This window comes from Oryctolagus cuniculus, chromosome 5, assembly GCF_964237555.1.
Source record: "Oryctolagus cuniculus chromosome 5, mOryCun1.1, whole genome shotgun sequence".
In the NCBI taxonomy this organism is placed as follows: domain Eukaryota; kingdom Metazoa; phylum Chordata; class Mammalia; order Lagomorpha; family Leporidae; genus Oryctolagus; species Oryctolagus cuniculus.
Genome location: NC_091436.1, coordinates 24,648,493 through 24,665,675, shown reverse-complemented (window position 1 = coordinate 24,665,675; position 17,183 = coordinate 24,648,493). Strand labels below are relative to the sequence as shown.

At 41.7% G+C, this 17,183-nt stretch overlaps 1 protein-coding gene across 1 annotated transcript; it reads left to right on the top strand.

Annotated features, from left to right (window-relative positions):
* Positions 1–1,285: 1,285 nt before the first annotated feature.
* On the top strand, positions 1,286–16,825 carry LTV1 (LTV1 ribosome biogenesis factor). The gene is made up of 11 exons (XM_002714857.4): positions 1,286–1,447; positions 2,395–2,526; positions 3,609–3,782; positions 7,381–7,468; positions 9,481–9,622; positions 10,304–10,565; positions 13,993–14,120; positions 15,299–15,438; positions 15,879–15,931; positions 16,117–16,317; positions 16,441–16,825. The coding sequence occupies exons 1-11, from the start codon at positions 1,445–1,447 to the stop codon at positions 16,549–16,551; spliced, it is 1,434 nt and encodes a 477-aa protein (XP_002714903.1). The 5' UTR covers positions 1,286–1,444; the 3' UTR covers positions 16,552–16,825.
* The last annotated feature ends 358 nt before the right edge of the window (positions 16,826–17,183 follow it).

The following is a 17,183-nucleotide window of genomic DNA, read 5'->3' as shown; positions in this document are numbered from 1 at the left end:
CATCAATAATGCCTAAGATAAAATCTTAACATAACAGTCATGATTTCACCATTAAAAAGATCATTTACTAATATTTATTAAACTAGAATGTTTCTAGCCTATTCCTTCTCTGTTTGTGTTTAAAGTACCTTACTTTTTATATAGACAAAATGTAACACTTCAGATCCTATTTATACACATGTAAACAATATCTAGAAATATCTAAAATATGTAAAATAAGAAATATCTTTAAAAAACATATAAAGTGCCCTGAAATCCTTTCCTACCTCCTCACAGATAATCACTATTGTCACTTTGGTGTGTAGTCCCCAAGATATGTTTCTATGCTTGTACTATGATGTTTCTCTATAAAATGTCTTCCTTTTCTATAATTTTTAATACAATATAGGCCTTTTCTGTCATTCTACCTTTCAAATAAGTAAAATAAATATTTAAAGAAAAGAATGTTTCACAAATATTTAGTGGTATGACATAAATACATTATTCAAGGTAACTCAAACATTGGGAAAATAACAGAAATGGGGAAGGGGAAACACAAATTTAAGAAAAAAAATCTTTGAATGTATTTCCAACTCTTTTGCCCAAGAAAAGCTATGAGAATGTGGCAGCACCTGCCTGAAATTTTCCCCCCGTCTGCCTATAGCCAGTTTGCTAAAACCACGGTACTGTATTTGAGAAACAACTTGGAAGAGAAATAGCATTCGTTTCCATTTTGCAAGACAAGATATGCAAACACCAGAGAACCTGCCTGTTTTTTTTATTTCAAATGTCTCTACAGTCAACGGTCTCGAGGGGACAGATGGAGGCAGTTCACTGACAGTGGAAAAGAAAGACCTGGGTTAAGTCTGGTGTAGCCTACTACAGCCAGGTCCGGTCCTTCGTTGCTAAGGCAACCGACTATGCTCCAGCCCAGGCGAGGCCACCTCAGGGACTGGAGGCTGGACACCTGCTGTCCTAGCACCTGCGCGGGTTTTTCTTGTCTTTTACGGGCTGAACAGGTAAATGCTGCAAGATGATGGGGAAGCTAGAGTCTTTGCCCTGGTTTCAGGAGGGGCGCTCTAAAACGACGCTCGCCCACAAACACCTACCCTGCACTGGAAAGGCAGGAAGTGCCCATCTACTCCCTGCCTCGCCCCAGGTAGTAAAACTCTGGCAGGAACCGCTCCGCCCCTCGCGGGGTGGGAACCGGACTAGCCCCGCCTCTCAATAGCTTCTCGCGATCTCTGAGACCGAGCGAGGGCACGTAACTTCCGGCCGCGATCCATCAGCTCCTCAGCGATTGGTCCATTTCCTCAGCTTGATGTGTGACGTCATCGCCGGGTCCTGAGGCTGCACGTGTGGAGAAGCTGCGGACGCTGGCGTGAGCTGGTGTCTTTTTGCCTCCCCGTAAGCTTCGAAGGTGTAGTCGCCTTTCACCTGGGGGCTCTCGCCGCGCGGCTGCACCATGGTGAGCAAGCCTTGGTCGTCTCGGCGGCGGGACGCTGTGTTTTGGAGAGGCCGGGCTGCTTCCGGGAATGCCGGCAGCCACTGCGGCCTGAGACTGGATAATGTCGGGGCAGCTTAACAGCGCGGTGTCCTGGAATGGGTCTCCTCCCTGCCCCGGCGACACTTGGCAGGTTATAGCCCCCCACGGCCGAGCGTGCTGGGAGTGACCGGAAAGGAATGACCTCTCTCAGTCCTGGGGGCCTACGGCTCTATATACCTTGGGCTAACTTAAAACCGTGTGACCCGGGCCACAGACCCCTCGCCCAGTACTTCCTGGGGTCGGGCAGAGAGGGAGGGGCAGGTGTCTACCTGTCCGTCTGTTCGGGGAAAGAGGACCTTGTGGGAGAGTGAGTTTTGGCCCAAAACAAGGCACTTGGTAACCTGGTTTTTCAGTTAAAAAAAAAAAAATGCTGAAGAGAGCACAAGGGATGAGGACTCTCGTTAAATACATTGGCTGTTTGTGTTGTGGTTTCATTTACTATTTGGTAAATGAATTTTCTTCCGGTGAGTTCCTCGTTCTTCTGGTTCAACCTGTTAGAGATCTTTCCTGCATACCTAGTGTCAAGGAACTCTTCGGTCATTTTCACATCACCATGTTTTATTTTCCTCACCTGATATCATGGTCCTGTTCATTTGCTCGCTAAAAGCAGGTGCTTGCGCTGTTACAGTTCCCCACTGCTGTGTCCCCAGCCCCCATAACAAGGTCTAGCAGAGCAGTTACTCAACCAGTGTTTGTTGAAGGAAAAAAGTTGGGATTCTGTAGAACACAGCTGATGTTGCCTGTCCTAGGAGTGTAGAATCAAAATCTGCTGACCCTTCATATGACTTACTGAAGATGTCTGGACTATGGTGGAGTCATTGTCTTTTGGTTCTGTTTTAATGCCTCATTTTGATTCTGTTCCTTTGAAGCCTCATAGGAAGAAAAAGCCGTTTATAGAGAAGAAGAAAGCAGTGTCTTTCCACTTGGTTCACCGGAGCCAGCGAGATCCTTTGGCTGCAGATGAGACTGCACCCCAGAGGGTTCTTTTACCTGCCCAAAAAGTAAGTCCTGTTTTATAGCCTGTAAGTTAGGCAGGCTATTAATAAATTGGTATCCATGGGTGGGAGTTCTGGTGCAGCAGGTTAAGCCACAGCTCGCAGCGATGCTGGTACCCTTTATTGTAGTGATGAGTTTAAGCCCCAGCTGCGTGGCTTCTGATCCAGCTCTTTGTGAATGCACCTGGGAATGCAGCAGAAGGTGGCCTGAGTACTTGGGCCCCTGCATAGTACATATGCTGATTTTTTTACAGCCTTCATATGAATAAAGCATCTTTGAAATGTTTAAATGAACAAATCTTGTCGAGTAATGGTGAATTACTAAACTGCCAACTGCTGTCTTCCATGATGTTCTTTTGGGCACAACCGTGTGTTCTTATACGCTTCCCCTAAGATGCTGCTGTGTCCTAACCACAAACTGCATTTTGCCTCCTGGTCACTCATCTCATGAAATTCAGGACATCTGAGCTCATGGGTTAGCTTTAGAAAATGCCAAGGAGCTTTGAAGTGAAACTATACTTGTTAAATATGGATAAAGCTAAAGGGAATATTGGGAGAAGTTGGCCAAACTTACCCTTTTAAACAAAGCCAGTTTTGTTATCTGTTGAGAAATTTCTTTGCATATAAATGCAAGAAATTACATTTATCTTTGAAGTCCCTCAAGTCTTCTAATCCTTCAAATGCAAGGATAGTTTCAAAACTTTCTGCTACAAAAATTTTTTTTCTAATTTATCCATACAAGGGGTCTTCAAGAAGCTTGTGAAAAATGCATAGTGTGAAAAACCATACATGGATTTCCAAAATTTTTCACACCGAAACTTTTCAACTTCATTTTTCCATGAAATTTTTTAAGTAGGATTGTACATGGTAAGATACTTGCTTGCGTTTCTTGACTCACTTTGTTGCATAGAAGTGCCTACTGGAAGGAGGAGTTTTCCTTCCATTTTAATTTTATGCAGCAGTCTAATTTGGAAGCCTGAGTGCCAAGATGGCACAAGGTGTTCATGTGACATCTGTTGTCTGAAAGTTACATTCTTTGTCAGATTTTTAAGCCTAATCCTTGGAGGGGTTCTAATTCTGTTTTACAGGTAAATGATGAAGAAAGGCGAGCAGAACAGAGGAAGTATGGCGTGTTCTTCGATGATGACTATGACTACTTACAGCACCTGAAGGAAGCGTCTGGGCTCTCAGAGCTTATTCCCACAAGTACTTTGAGAACACATAACAGGAGAGATGAAAAAGAAGAAACTTTAGTAATTCCAGTAAGCTTTTTCCACAATTTTAAGTGAGAATGTGTGAGTAAGTGAAGAAACCATCATTTTTAAATCAAGATAACTGGGGCAAGAACTGTTGTAGAAGCTCACAAAGATATGCCGAGCCTTCCCTTGATGTTGTGTGTATATATGTCTGTGCCTCTGTATATCCAGAGAGTAGGCCACCTTTTCTCTGATGGCAGGTGTAAAGTAACAGCCTTTTTAAAGAATTGGAATTTTTTGTTTTTGAGATTTATGACTTTGAATGGCAGAATGATTGTGAGATCTTCCATCTACTGGCCACAACAGCCAGAACCAAGTACTTGTGCCATCAACTGTTGGCTTTCCAGGTGCATTAGCAGGACGCTGGATCAGAAGCAGAGTAGCTGGGTCTCAGACCAGCACTCTGATATGCGATGTCAGTGTCAAAAGCAGTGGCTTAACCTGCTGCACCAAAATGGGCCTCCTTAATTATTTTTAAGATTTGTTTATTTGAAAGGCAAGTTACACAGAGATCTTCCATCCATTGGTTCACTTCCCAAATGACTGCAATAGCCAGGGCTGAGCCACGCTGAAATAAGGAACCTGGAGTAGGTTCCATCTAAGTCTCCCACATGGGTGTGGAGGCCCTGAACACTTGTTCCGTCTTCTACTTCTTCCATAAGGCACATTAGCAGGAGCTAAATCAGAAGCAGAGTAGCCAGGACTTGAACCAGATCTCCAGTATGGGCTGTGTAACCCACTACGCCACAGTGCCACCCCCCCCCCCTTTTTTTTTTAATTCAAGAGACAGAGAAATAGTCTTAATTTACTGGTTCATTCCCCAAGTACCCACAACAGCCAGGACTGGGCTGGACCAAAGGTACAAGCCAGGAACACAACACAGGTCTACCAAGGATAGAAGGGATTCAAGGATTTGAGCTGTCACCTGCTGCTTCCCAGGGTCTGCATGGGCAGGAAATGAATCAGGAACCAGAGGCAGATGTCATCTCAGGCATTGCAGTATGGGATGCAGATGTCTTAGCATGAGGCCAAACATCTACCTCAGTACTTTTGAGTCAGCTGGAAGACTGCATGTATTTTTAACACAACTTTAAAGAATGCACAAAAATCCATTAAATTATACATTTTGTAAGAGTGTATTGTATAGTATGTGAGTTACATCTTGGTAAAACTATTTTTCTTTTTAGAAAAAAAAGTATAGCAAAAAACCCCGGTCTTTGCTCATGATTATTCTCCTGAGAAACTCATTTTGGAAGTTATACCCGCTGTACTGTATTAAATTGTGGCTTAGTCTGATTGCTAATGGGACTACACACACGTGCACTGCTATATATAGCCTTTCTTTATGCTCCTCAGAGCACTCTCTCGGTGAACTGGGAATGTCCAGATCAGCTTTGTACTACTGCAGGCTTGAGAATGGGGTGGGTGTTGAGGTAAACAGATGACATGTGGTGGTTACCCTCATATTATTAGTTGTTCAATGGGAAGAATCTGAAGCATCAGGAACGGTCAGAATATAGGACAGCACATGTTCAAATAGATGGCATCATGTGAGGAAGAAGGGCGTTTCCATGGAGGAATATTCTAGTACAGCAGAAGGGCTTCATGTATCGGGGTAGGACCCAGCTGGCCACTAGGAGATGGATACTCTTGGAAAGAGAAGGGGCATTCTGCCAGCCAGCAGAGGCATAGGGAATATTGTGGGCCACAGGGTCTTGTGCATGCCTGCTCAGTAAATTATTGTGAATTATGACATGACAAGAACTGGACTTCATTTGTATGATCTGTGTGATCATCTTGTTTGTTGAGTAACAGAAATTGAGATACATGGAGTAGGCTTTGATTTTACAGTGAAATCAGGTGGTTAAATAGAGTGGAAAATGAGACCTATTATAAATTCAGGCTGGTAACATAATAAAAATACTAAGGGAGTTTAATCTAGCAATGTTCTGAAGATTCGGTTAAGTAAAGATGAACTGAGCAGATGTTGCAGTAAGTTGTGTCTTGGTTAACCATAAGGATACTAAGGACCAAAGACATGTCAGTGAAATCACTGTATATGGGAGAGTTCATGGGGACAGAGAAATGATTTGACCACCCGAGGATTAAGACGGCTGATTGAGAGAAAAGCTGTGCTGTTAGTAAAGATTGAGGCATTATCTGTAGTTTAAGAAGACAAAGATTAATTTTGTTTTGAAACTTCAGGCCAGTAGAGTTAGGAAACCTGGATTTGAATCCCACAACCGGGCTTGACCAGTCTAAGCCATGTGTGCCTTTTAAGCTTGTTTAACTTTTGTTCTTTCACTAAAACGTGCTGCTTCCTCACAGGGTTTGAGGATTGAAGGGAATAGGGTAACAGGAAAGGCACTGTGACACAAAACAAGGAGGTTACTTTTGGGATGCCAATAGAATGTAGATATTTAAATGTAGCTATAACAGTTACTTGGCTGTGGTAACAGTGACCACAAACTGGGTTACTTAAAACAGCAGAAACACATTCTCCCACAGATGTGGAAGCCAGTATTCTGAAATCAAGTCAGTGGAGGGTCGGGCTAGGAAGGAGACTGCTGCCTGCCTCACTCCTTCCTTCCACAGGTTGCTGGTAGTCAGTCCTTAGAGTTCCTTGGCTTGCAGGTACCTCACTGGTCTGTCTCATCTTCATGTGGCACTCTCTCCTGTGTGTCCTTGTGTCTTCATGTGGCCTTATGAGGGCACCCCATTCATAGGATTAGGCCCTACATTAATCCAGTATCACCTCATCTTAACTAATTATACCTGCAAAGACTCTGTTTTGTTTTTTTAAGATTTATTTATTTGAAATGCAGAGTTAAAGGGAGGGACAGAGATCCTCCATTTGCTGGTTTACTCCCTAAATGGCCACAATGGCCAGGACTGGGCCAGGCTTCAGTCAGAGGCCATGAGCATCTTCTGGGCCTCCCACGTGGGTGGCAGGGCCCAAGTACTTGGGACATCTGCTGCTTTTCACAGGTGCATTAGCAGGGAGCTGGATTGGAAGTGGAGCAGCTGAGACACTGGTACCCGTATGGTATGCTAGTGTCACAGGCAGTGGCTTATCTGCTATACCACAACACCAGCCTTGTACTCAATTTGAAAAAAATCACAATGTGGGGCCAGTGTTGTAGTCTAACTAGTTAACCTACCTCCTGCAATGCCAGTATTCAATGTGAGCGCAGGTCTGAGTCCTGGGTGCTTCACTTCTAATTCAGCTTCCTGCAAATGCACCTGGGAAAGCAGCAGAGGACTGCCTGAGTCCTTGGGTCCCTGCACCTATGTAGGAGACCTGGATGAAGTTCCTGGCTGTTAGCTTTAGACCGCAGTTCTGGCCACTACAGGCATTTGGGTTGTGAACCAGTGGATGGAAGACCTCTCTGTCTCTCTGTCTCTGTCTCTGTCTCTCTGTCTCTGTTCCCCCCTCCCTCTCTGTGGCTGTGACTTTCAAATAAAATACATCTTTAACAAACAAAAATGATCACATCTGAGGTTCTGGGTGGTCATGAATTTGGGGAGTATACTTTTTAGCCCAATACAGAAGCTGAGAAGTGTTTCTAAACAAACCTAACCATTGTGTAATTCCTTTTATAAGAGCACTGGAATTAAGTTGCCTTCATCGGTGTTTGCATCAGAGTTTGAGGAAGACGTTGGATTGCTAAATAAAGCAGCTCCAGTGTCAGGTATGTTTAATTTCTTTAGCTCTTCAAGTGAGTAAGTTTGTGTTTTAGAAAAAGAAACAAAGTGATGATGTAGGATTTTCCTATGCCTGATAAAATGTTGAAACTTTTGAGATTTGTTTGGAATTTGTATTAGAGATCATCAGGGATGGCTGTGGTCTGCTTTTATGACTGCCATCAAATTCTTGAGAAATCCTGTTTGAAGAAGAAAGTGGGAAACTATTTCTGGCATCCTGAAAAAGGAATTTTAATGTTCACCTAATCTTTTACAGAGATAAGTGGTAGTCATCATTCATTACCAACAGTGCAATTTTGAAAAATCTGTTTTTCAGTTTCTCCCAAGACACTATTTTTTAGAATTTCATCTTCCCATCCATTCCAAATACACTACAAAGACTTTTTTTTTCAGTATCTACTTTGTATATGTAGAACACCAAAAAAAGTCCACAGAAGCACTGTTTGTTAATTTTCTCCCAGGTTGCCTCAGTTTTTCTTTAATTTTTATCTATTTATTTTTCATTTCATTTGAAAGGCAGGGAAAGATCTTCCATCCACTGATTCATTCCCCAAATGGCCACAACAGCCAGGGATGGGCCAGACTGAATCTAGGTGCCCAAAACTCCATATGGGTAGCGGGAACCCAGGTGCTAGAGCCATCATGTGCTGCCTTCCAGGGTGTTCATTAGCAGGAAGCTGAATCTGAAGTGGAGCATCTAGGTTCTGAGCCAGGCAAACTTACTCAGACGCAGGCATCCCAAGAAGCAGCTTAACTTTTGCTCCAAACTCCTCCCACTATTGCTTTAATTACTGATGAACATTCGCCCTATGGCATTTGCTCAGTGTTTTATTACAGACTTTTGAGTTGGCACCTGTGTGGCAGGGTTGTGGGTTAAAGCAGAATAAAGGATAGTTCCTGAGCTCAAGAAAGAAGCACTAAAAACTGAGAAGTTAATTTATAGTACAGTCACATAAAAGCAGGTGGGGTGAGCAGGCCCAAACCCAGCCTCAGAGATGACCAAGGCTTCCCAGAGGAATTAACAGATTTCTTAGTTGGGAGGAAAAGTTGGGAGGGATGGAGAATCGAGAGTGTTCCAGACAGAACAAAAGGCAAAGATGCAAAAGGCAGAGATGGAGAATTAAACGATGACAATGTAAGCAGAGGGAGTCGGAAATCGCTTCAGATTATAACTGAGAAGTTTTTCTAGTGTTTTTACTACAGGAAGATATAATTGATAGTTTTTACTACAGGAAAATATAGTTGATATATAAGAATTTCATGGTGTGAAAAAGACTGAAAGTGTAACGGTCTACAATTAATAAACTTAGTTACTTCCAACAGTAAGTTGATTTTGAAACCCAGTTTATTCCTGCAGGCGAAAGCTCTAAAGTTTAATTAAAGTTTTGTATTAGAAATATGTATTGGAAGGGTGTGTGTGTGTGTGTGTGTTTAAGATTTGTTTATTTATTTGAAAGGCAGAGTTAAACAGAGAGAGAAGGAGGGGCAGAGAGAGAGAGTCTTCCATCTGCTAGTTCACTCCCTCGTTGGCCACAATGGCCAGAGCTGTGCCAATCCGAAGCCAGGAGCCAGGAGCTTCCTTCAGGTCTCCCACAAGGATGCAGGGGCCCAGGGACCTGGGCCATCTTCTACTGCTTTCCCAGGCCATAGCAGAGAACTAAATCAGAAGTGGAGCAGCCAGGACTCGATCCAGCATCCATATGGGCTGCCGGCACTGCAGGCAGCGGCTTTACCTGCTACACCACAGTGCTGACTGTGGAAGGGTGTTTTTAACCAGTGGATATTGAAAGAGGAGAGGGACTATTTTCATCTTTTATCCTGGAATTGCGCATCTGTATGTTACTTCCTCTCTAGACTGAACTTGTTGAAGTTCTTATTCATTTTGGTATCCTCAGTACCTAAACAGAATCTGGCATATAACTGGTATTCAGATTATGTAATTAAGTGAATGAATTATGCTTTCTTGGGAATCATTGACCAATATTTATTTTCTTTCTAGGGCCGCGGCTGGATTTTGATCCTGACATTGTTGCAGCTCTTGATGATGATTTTGACTTTGATGATCCAGATAATCTGCTTGAAGATGACTTTATTCTTAGGGCCAATAAGCCTGCAGGCGAGGAAGATGGAATGGATTCACGGTATCTATCTGTGGGTTGTTTTGAAATAGGGATGATCTGACTGTTGGCTTCTTCAGTGGGATATACAACCATAGAAAGTTACAGTTGGAAGAGGTCTTCCAGAGCATTTCATCTGAGACTTTCATTTCTTTGAGCAGAAAATGAGGCATGAGGTCTTTACCAGCTCTTAATGAGTTGGAGTAGGGCTAGAGTCCAAGGATCTGGATTGTCACTTCATTGCTTTTCCTCTCAAGACAGATGGATCAAGCACCATCATTAGTCCTGCCCAAATAAGAGCGCATCCTGAAATACCCTCCTACTCTACCAGTGTTAACAAAAAATAATTTTTGTGTATTTTATCTGAAAGGCAGAGACAGATCTTCCATCTGCTGGTTCACTCCCCCAGTGCCTACAATAGTCAGGGTTGGGCCAAACTGAAGCCAGGAGCCTAGAACCCAGTGCAGGTCTACCAGGTGGCTGGCAGGGAGTCAAGAATTTGAGCCATCCCTGCTGCATCCTGGGGTGCACATTAGCAAGAAGCTGGATCAGAAACAGAAGCAGTGCTTGATTCTAGGCACTTTCATGTAGAACGCAGACATCTCTAATGGCGGCTTTACTTGCTGCTTCACAATGGCTGTTCTATAAAGTTCTGTTATTTTTAAAGTTGTTCTGACACATAATTTATGACTCTTTGACTTAAAGGAAATGTGAGAGTGAGGATGGCAGTGAGTGGGAAGACATGGATGATGAGAAGGCAGATGGCAGTGATGGTGATGACTATGACTCTGCAGGCCCGCTGTCAGATGAAGATGATGTGTCTGTCCCTGGGAAGCCTCAAGAATCTATAGAAAATCACTTGTTCTGGGATGAGGAAACCAAAAGTCGCTTCACAGAGTATTCTATGACTTCCTCTGTCATGAGGAGAAATGAACTGCTGACTCTGCATGACGAGAGGTTTGAGAAGGTAAGTTCTCAAAATGAAGGACGTGTTAACACTATCTCTTAGAAAGTTTTATTTATGAAAAGGGGGAAGGATTGAGACCAAAAGCCAAAACTTTACATGTTAGAGGCAGCCTCTCTCTCTCTCTGAACTTTTTTTGTTTGTTTTAAAGAGCAAGAGAAAGGGAGAGACAGATCTTTTATTCACTGGATCCTTGCTATCTCCCACATGAATGTCAGGGGACCAGTACTTGCGCCATCTTCCTCTGCCTTCCCCAGGCCATGAGCAGGATTGGAAGTGGAGCAGCCAGGACATGAACCAGCTCCCATGTAGGATGCTGGTGTCACAGGTGGAGGCTTTACCTGCCACACCACAATGCTGGTCCTTCATATTTTTTTTTTAACTTTTATTTAATGAATATAAATTTCCAAAGTACAGCTTTTGGATTACAATGGCTTCCCCCGCATACCGTCCCTCCCACCCGCAACCCTCCCCTTTCCCACTCCCTCTCCCCTTCCATTCACATCAAGATTCATTTTCAATTCTCTTTATATACAGAAGATCAGGTTAGCATACATAAAGATTTCAACAGTTTGCTCCCACACAGAAACATAAAGTGAAAAATACTGTTTGAGTACTAGTTATAGCATTAAATCACAATGTACAGCACACTAAGGACAAAGATCCTACATGAGGAGTAAGTGCACAGTGACTCCTGTTGTTGACTTAACAAATTGACACTCTTGTTTATGGCATCAGTAATCACCCTAGGCTCTTGTCATGCACTGCCAAGGTTATGGAAGCCCCCTGAGTTCACCGACTCTGATCATATTTAGACAAGGCCATGGTCAAAGTGGAAGTTCTCTGCTCCCTTCAGAGAAAGGTACCTCCTTCTTTGATGACCTGTTCTTTCCACTGGGATCTCACTTGTGGAGATCTTTCATTTAGGTTTTTTTTTCCCCCAGAGTGTCTTGGCTTTCCATGCCTGAAATAGTCTCATGGGCATTTCAGCCGGATCCGCATGCCTTAAGGGCTGATTCTGAGGCCAGAGTGCTGTTTAGGACATCTGACATTCTATGGGTCTGCTGTGTATCTCACTTCCCATGTTGGATCGTTCTCTCCCTTTTTGATTCTATCAGCTAGTATTTGCAGACACTATTCTTGTTTATATGATCCCTTTGGTTCTTAGTCCTATCATTATGATCAGTTGTGAACAGAAATTGATCACTGGGACTAGTGAGATGGCATTGGTACATGCCACTTAGATGGGATTGAATTGGAATCCCCTGGTATGTTTCTAACTCTACCGTTTGAGGTAAGTCAGCTTGAGCGTGTCCTGAATTGCACATCTCTTCCCTCTCTTATTCCCACTCTTATATTTAACAGTGATCACTTTTCAGTTAAGTTTCAGCACTTAAGAAGAATTGTGTATTGATTACAGTATTCAACCAAAAGTATTAAGTAGAACAAACAAAAAAAAAACACTAAGAGGGATAACATATTAAGTTGCTCATCAACAGTCTGGGTGAGGGCTGATCAAGTCCTTCATATCTTTTAATAAAAAAAACTCTAATTCTGGAAAGAATGTAGGTCAAAGAGTTAGCCATTTCTTCTGTTTCCTCTTTGAGTGACATCATGATTTAGAATCTCTTTGATGATAATACATAATACTAGGTTACACTGTTTTCCTAAAGCATTTGCCTGAGCATAAACAAAATTCTATTTCTTTCTGTTTCTCATATCTGAAGTTCTGAACATAACTAATGGTTAAGAACAGAAAGGAGTAAGAGTGTAAGATACTTCAGAAGCCTGAATTGTTGGGGGCCAATGTTGAGTACAGTGAGTTAAGCTGCCACCCATGACGCCAGCATTCCATTTGGGAACCTATTCAAGTCCCAGCTGCTCTGTATTGATACAGCTTCCTGCTAATGTACCGAAGGAAGCAGTGAAAGGTGGCCCACTTGCCTGGGTCCCTGCCACCCACGTGGGAAACATGGTTGGAGTTCCAGGATCCTGGGTTCAGCTTAGCCTAGCCCTGGCTGTTGCTGCCATTTGGGGAGTGAACCATTGAATGGATTTTCTCTCTCTAACTCTGCCTTTCAAATAAAATAAGTTGTAAAAGGCAAAAAACCTGAATTATGATGTCCTGGATTTCATTCTATGCTGAATACAGTGCTGATATTTCTGTTTAGTAGCCCATTTGTTTATGCAAGTTCTGTTTCCCACATATCCTGTTTTATACACTTTCCTGACATCATCTGTGATGTGCTTATTTATTACTTATTTTGTATGTAGGATTGTCTTCAAGGGCAGAGTTTTTTGTGTTAGTGCTCATTAGTACATCCCAAGCCTTAAAGTTGTATTTGACATTTATGTAGTAGTTCAGACTGTTCCATGAATGAAGGATGTGTTTCATTCAGGGTAAATCCAAGATAAAAGTTATAACTTTTTTTTTAAAGATTTTATTTATTTTATTTGAGAGGTAGAGTTACAGACAGTGAGAGGATGAGACAGAGAGAAAGGTCTTCCTTCCTTCCTTCCTTCCTGATTCACTCCCCAGATGGCTGCAACGGCCGGAGCTATGCCAATCCGAAACCAGGAGCCAGTCGCTTCTTCCCGGTCTGCCATGTGGGTACAGGGGCCCAAGGACCTGGGCCATCCTCTGTTGCTTTCCCAGGCCATAGCAGAGAGCTGGATTGGAAATGGAGCAGGCGGAGGATTAACCTGCGCCACGGTGCTGGCCCCAAAAGTTATAACTTTTTAATTTTTTTTATGTTATTCTTTTGGAAAGCAGAGAAAGAGTTCGCCCATCCACCAGGTCACTCCCCAAATACCCTCATTAGTTCTGGGCCAGGCTGAAGCCAAAAGCCAAGTCCAGGTCTCCCACGTGCCTAGCAACTTTTTCTCCAGACTTAATAGAGTGACTGCTTCTTGCTTCATGTTCAGTGGGAGCCTATTTTCAGTCTAAATACAAAATTTTAAAAAAGTACTGAGCAGAAATGTCTTATATGCCAAAAATGGCATTTGTGTTGCTAGCATCCCATTTGGGAGCAGTAGTTCAGGTCCTGCTGACGTACATGGGAAAGCAGCAAATGATGGCCCAAGTACTTTTGGGTCCCTGATGCCGCATGGGAGACCGAATGGAGTTCCAGGCTCCCAGCTTCAGCCGTGCCCAACCCTGGCCATTGCAGCCCTTTAGGGAGTGAACCAGCAGATGCAAGATCTCTCTCATTCTCACTCTGTGTCACTCTGCTTAATAAACCTTAAATTTAAAAAGTCTACAACCTACTGTTTAACAATGCTAAATCCTATGTATATTGTAATGGTAGTGTGGTCTTAAAATAGTGTTTAATATATAGGAATAAAATTACTGTGAAAATAATGTTTGGATGCTGTAGTGTTAAGTACATTTCCTCTTTTTTATGAAATCTTTTCTCTGTTTATATTTAAGTTTTATGAACAATACGATGATGATGAGATCGGGGCTCTGGACAACACTGAGTTGGAAGGTTCCATTCAAGTAGACAGCAGTCGCTTACAGGAAGTTTTGAATGACTACTATAAGGAGAAGGCAGAGAAGTATGATGACTTTCCTTGTTTACCTGCTTTTTTTCATCTCCAAGTAAAGTCTGTAGTTTGATAAATGATTTGTGAGAAAATTTAGCTCTTCAGTATCTATAGTAAGAAACAGTACATTTTGCCTTATACATTATTCATCAGTTTTTTCTTGAGAGGTAGACAGACACAAAGACTTCCCACCTGCTGTTTGCTACTTTATTCCCCAAATGCCCACCTGATTGCTGGGGCTGGACCAGGGCCAAAGCAGGTACTCAGAGTAGGAACTGAATCTAAGTGTTCTTTGTGAGTCGCAGAAAACCAATTACTTGAGCCATCACCACAGCCTCTCAGGGTTTGCATTGGCAGGAAACTGTAATCAGAGTAGGGAATCAAACTCAGGTACTCCCATATGAGACTTGGATTTCTTAACTGCTAGGCTAAAGATCTGCTCCTTGTTTTGTCTTTGTTTTGATATGAAGAGTTCTGAAGCTGAAAATAACAGGGGGAACACACCAAAAACTACTTTCTTCATCTGTGACTTGAAGAGTCCTAGAATAACCAAGGATCTTCTTCCAGTTGGAGAATACTATGGTGCTTTTAGCCACTGTGAAAAATTATTCTGACTTACAAGTATATACTTTGTTTTCATCTTTCTGAAATGCCAGATGCTCTGAGAAGTAGGTGTTCATGGTTTACAGAAAGATAAGAGTTTGTTTGTCCAACTGGGTTAGCAGAACTGACCAGTCAATTATTTGGCAGCTCAGCATTCATTTCAAAGATGACTCTTCTCTGAAACTATCAAGATGCTTAAATCTGCTAGAAAGGTCTGATCTTCCATGATCTTTGTACTATGTAGATCCCATAGTGGGAAAAGAAACTATGTACTGTGAGTACTTTTGGAAAACAGATGAGCTAATGTTTCTCTGGGCTTTAAAAAAACTTGTTTTCTTAGGACAAGTACCAACATGTTTAATATGTCTTATAATCTTACATACCTGGCAGTAGAGTGAATGTCTAGAATCTACTGTAACAAAGGAGCAGGCCTGGGTAGAATAAAGTTTTAACAAGGACAGGAGCCCAGGAGTATATGCATTTTAAAAATTGTTGTTTCCATAGCTCTAAGTGTAGCTGTAGTGACACATAGTATAATGGTGTTTTTTCCCCTCCTATGTCTTCACTTTTAAAAACTCAACCAAAAGCTGTGTGAAATTGAATACTATTGAGCCCTTTGAAGATCAAGATGTGCCAATGAATAAGCTTGATGAGTCTGAGGAGGAAGAACTTACTACTGTTGTTCTTGAAGAACCCAAGGAGAAGTGGGATTGTGAATCCATCTGTAGTAAGTATCTTAGTGTCCATTTCATTGGCAAAGGTCTGGTAGTAATTTTAAAGGATTAATACGTCAGCTTGGAAGATAGATATATAAATTTAGTTTTTAAAATTTTTTACTTTTATCTTAATCTGATAGAGATCTTCCATCTGGTGGTTTACTCCCCAAAAGCCTACAACAACCAGGGTTAGGCCAGGCTCTAGCCAGGAGCCCAAAAGGCAATCCTGATCGCCCACGTGAGTGGCTGAGAGCCATGTACTTGAACTATCATGTGCTAACTGTCCCAAAAGTATATATATTTTAGAAGAAGTTAGGCTTGAGGATATTATGGAAAAATGATTTTGGAGGATAATACTCCTATGATAAATAATTTAATAAGCATTTATAAGAAAGACTTCAGTGTGCTGATTGTGAAAGCTTATTCATACATAGTCTTTTGTTTTTTTTAGGCACATATTCAAATTTATATAATCACCCACAGCTTATCAAGTATCAACCAAAGGTAAGTCCAACTGTCCTTAGCTCTTTGAAATGTGCAATGCAGGAAATGGAGTGTACAGATTTTCTCAGTATCTTTATCCTTGTGACTAGAGTGCTTATCAGAAAAGCACCAATAGTGTGTCATAGCTGTGCTATTTTTAAGTATGAATAGTAAATAACTGTAGTGCCATTTCATCTTTATTTTAGCCCAAACAAATCCGACTGTCTTCTAAAACAGGAATACCTCTCAATGTCCTTCCTGTGAAAGGACTCACAACAAAGCAAGTTGAACGAATGCAGATGATTAATGCCAGTGATCTGCCAAAGGTATCAACCCAACCACGTTCTAAAAATGAAAGCAAAGAAGATAAAAGAGTGAGAAAGCAAGCTATAAAAGAAGAGCGCAAGGTAAAGCATATTTTTTAAATGTTACCCTGCCTGGTAGAAGGGAAGTTACAGGAAACTTTTGTTTATGAAAGTAGTCTGTATCAGTTTAAAGATTTGAAATAACGTAAGTATACTCTTGTACAGGAACGGAGAGTGGAGAAGAAAGCCAACAAGTTAGCATTCAAATTGGAGAAAAGGCGCCAGGAAAAGGAGCTGCTGAACTTGAAGAAAAATGTTGAGGGTCTAAAGTTATAGAAATAGAAGATTTGGGATAATCACATTCTCTGCAGTGGGCCCCTCATTATGTTCAGTAATCAATATCTTCAGAGTCAAAACTGTTCTGCCATCTTTACTGGCAGGTATTAAAGAGAAAAATCTTAATGTTTGTATTTTATAGCAGCAACTATCCCCTGTCTTGTAAATACTGTAATATTTTTAAATTTAATTTTATAAGCTTGGATTTGCTCTGAATTAAATGACTTCATGAATATGAAATGTTTGGTGAAATTAAAGGAAAATATCTTCATAACTTGAGTGGAATTGGTGTATTCATTTATTTATATGGTTGTCATAGTTGTTTTTTTGCAGATGTTCTCAAATATTTCTTTGAATCCTTTCCACGCCTTTTCAGGAATTACATGGTTTAATTTGCTGTATGTAGAAAAGTGGCCTGGTTAAACTCAATTTTGAAATGCTGAGTTTATTCTCAGTGGTGAGAAGAATTTTCCTGAGAAAGTTCCACTGGTAGGAAGCTAAGTTTTCCCTTGCTGTATACAAAGAATGATTTCAAAAATATGGTAAAGCTGAATATTAAGGTTGTTAGGATTCAGATTTCCTGTAGCATTGCCTGATGACTCGCTTTTGGGATTTAGGAACACTGAAATCAG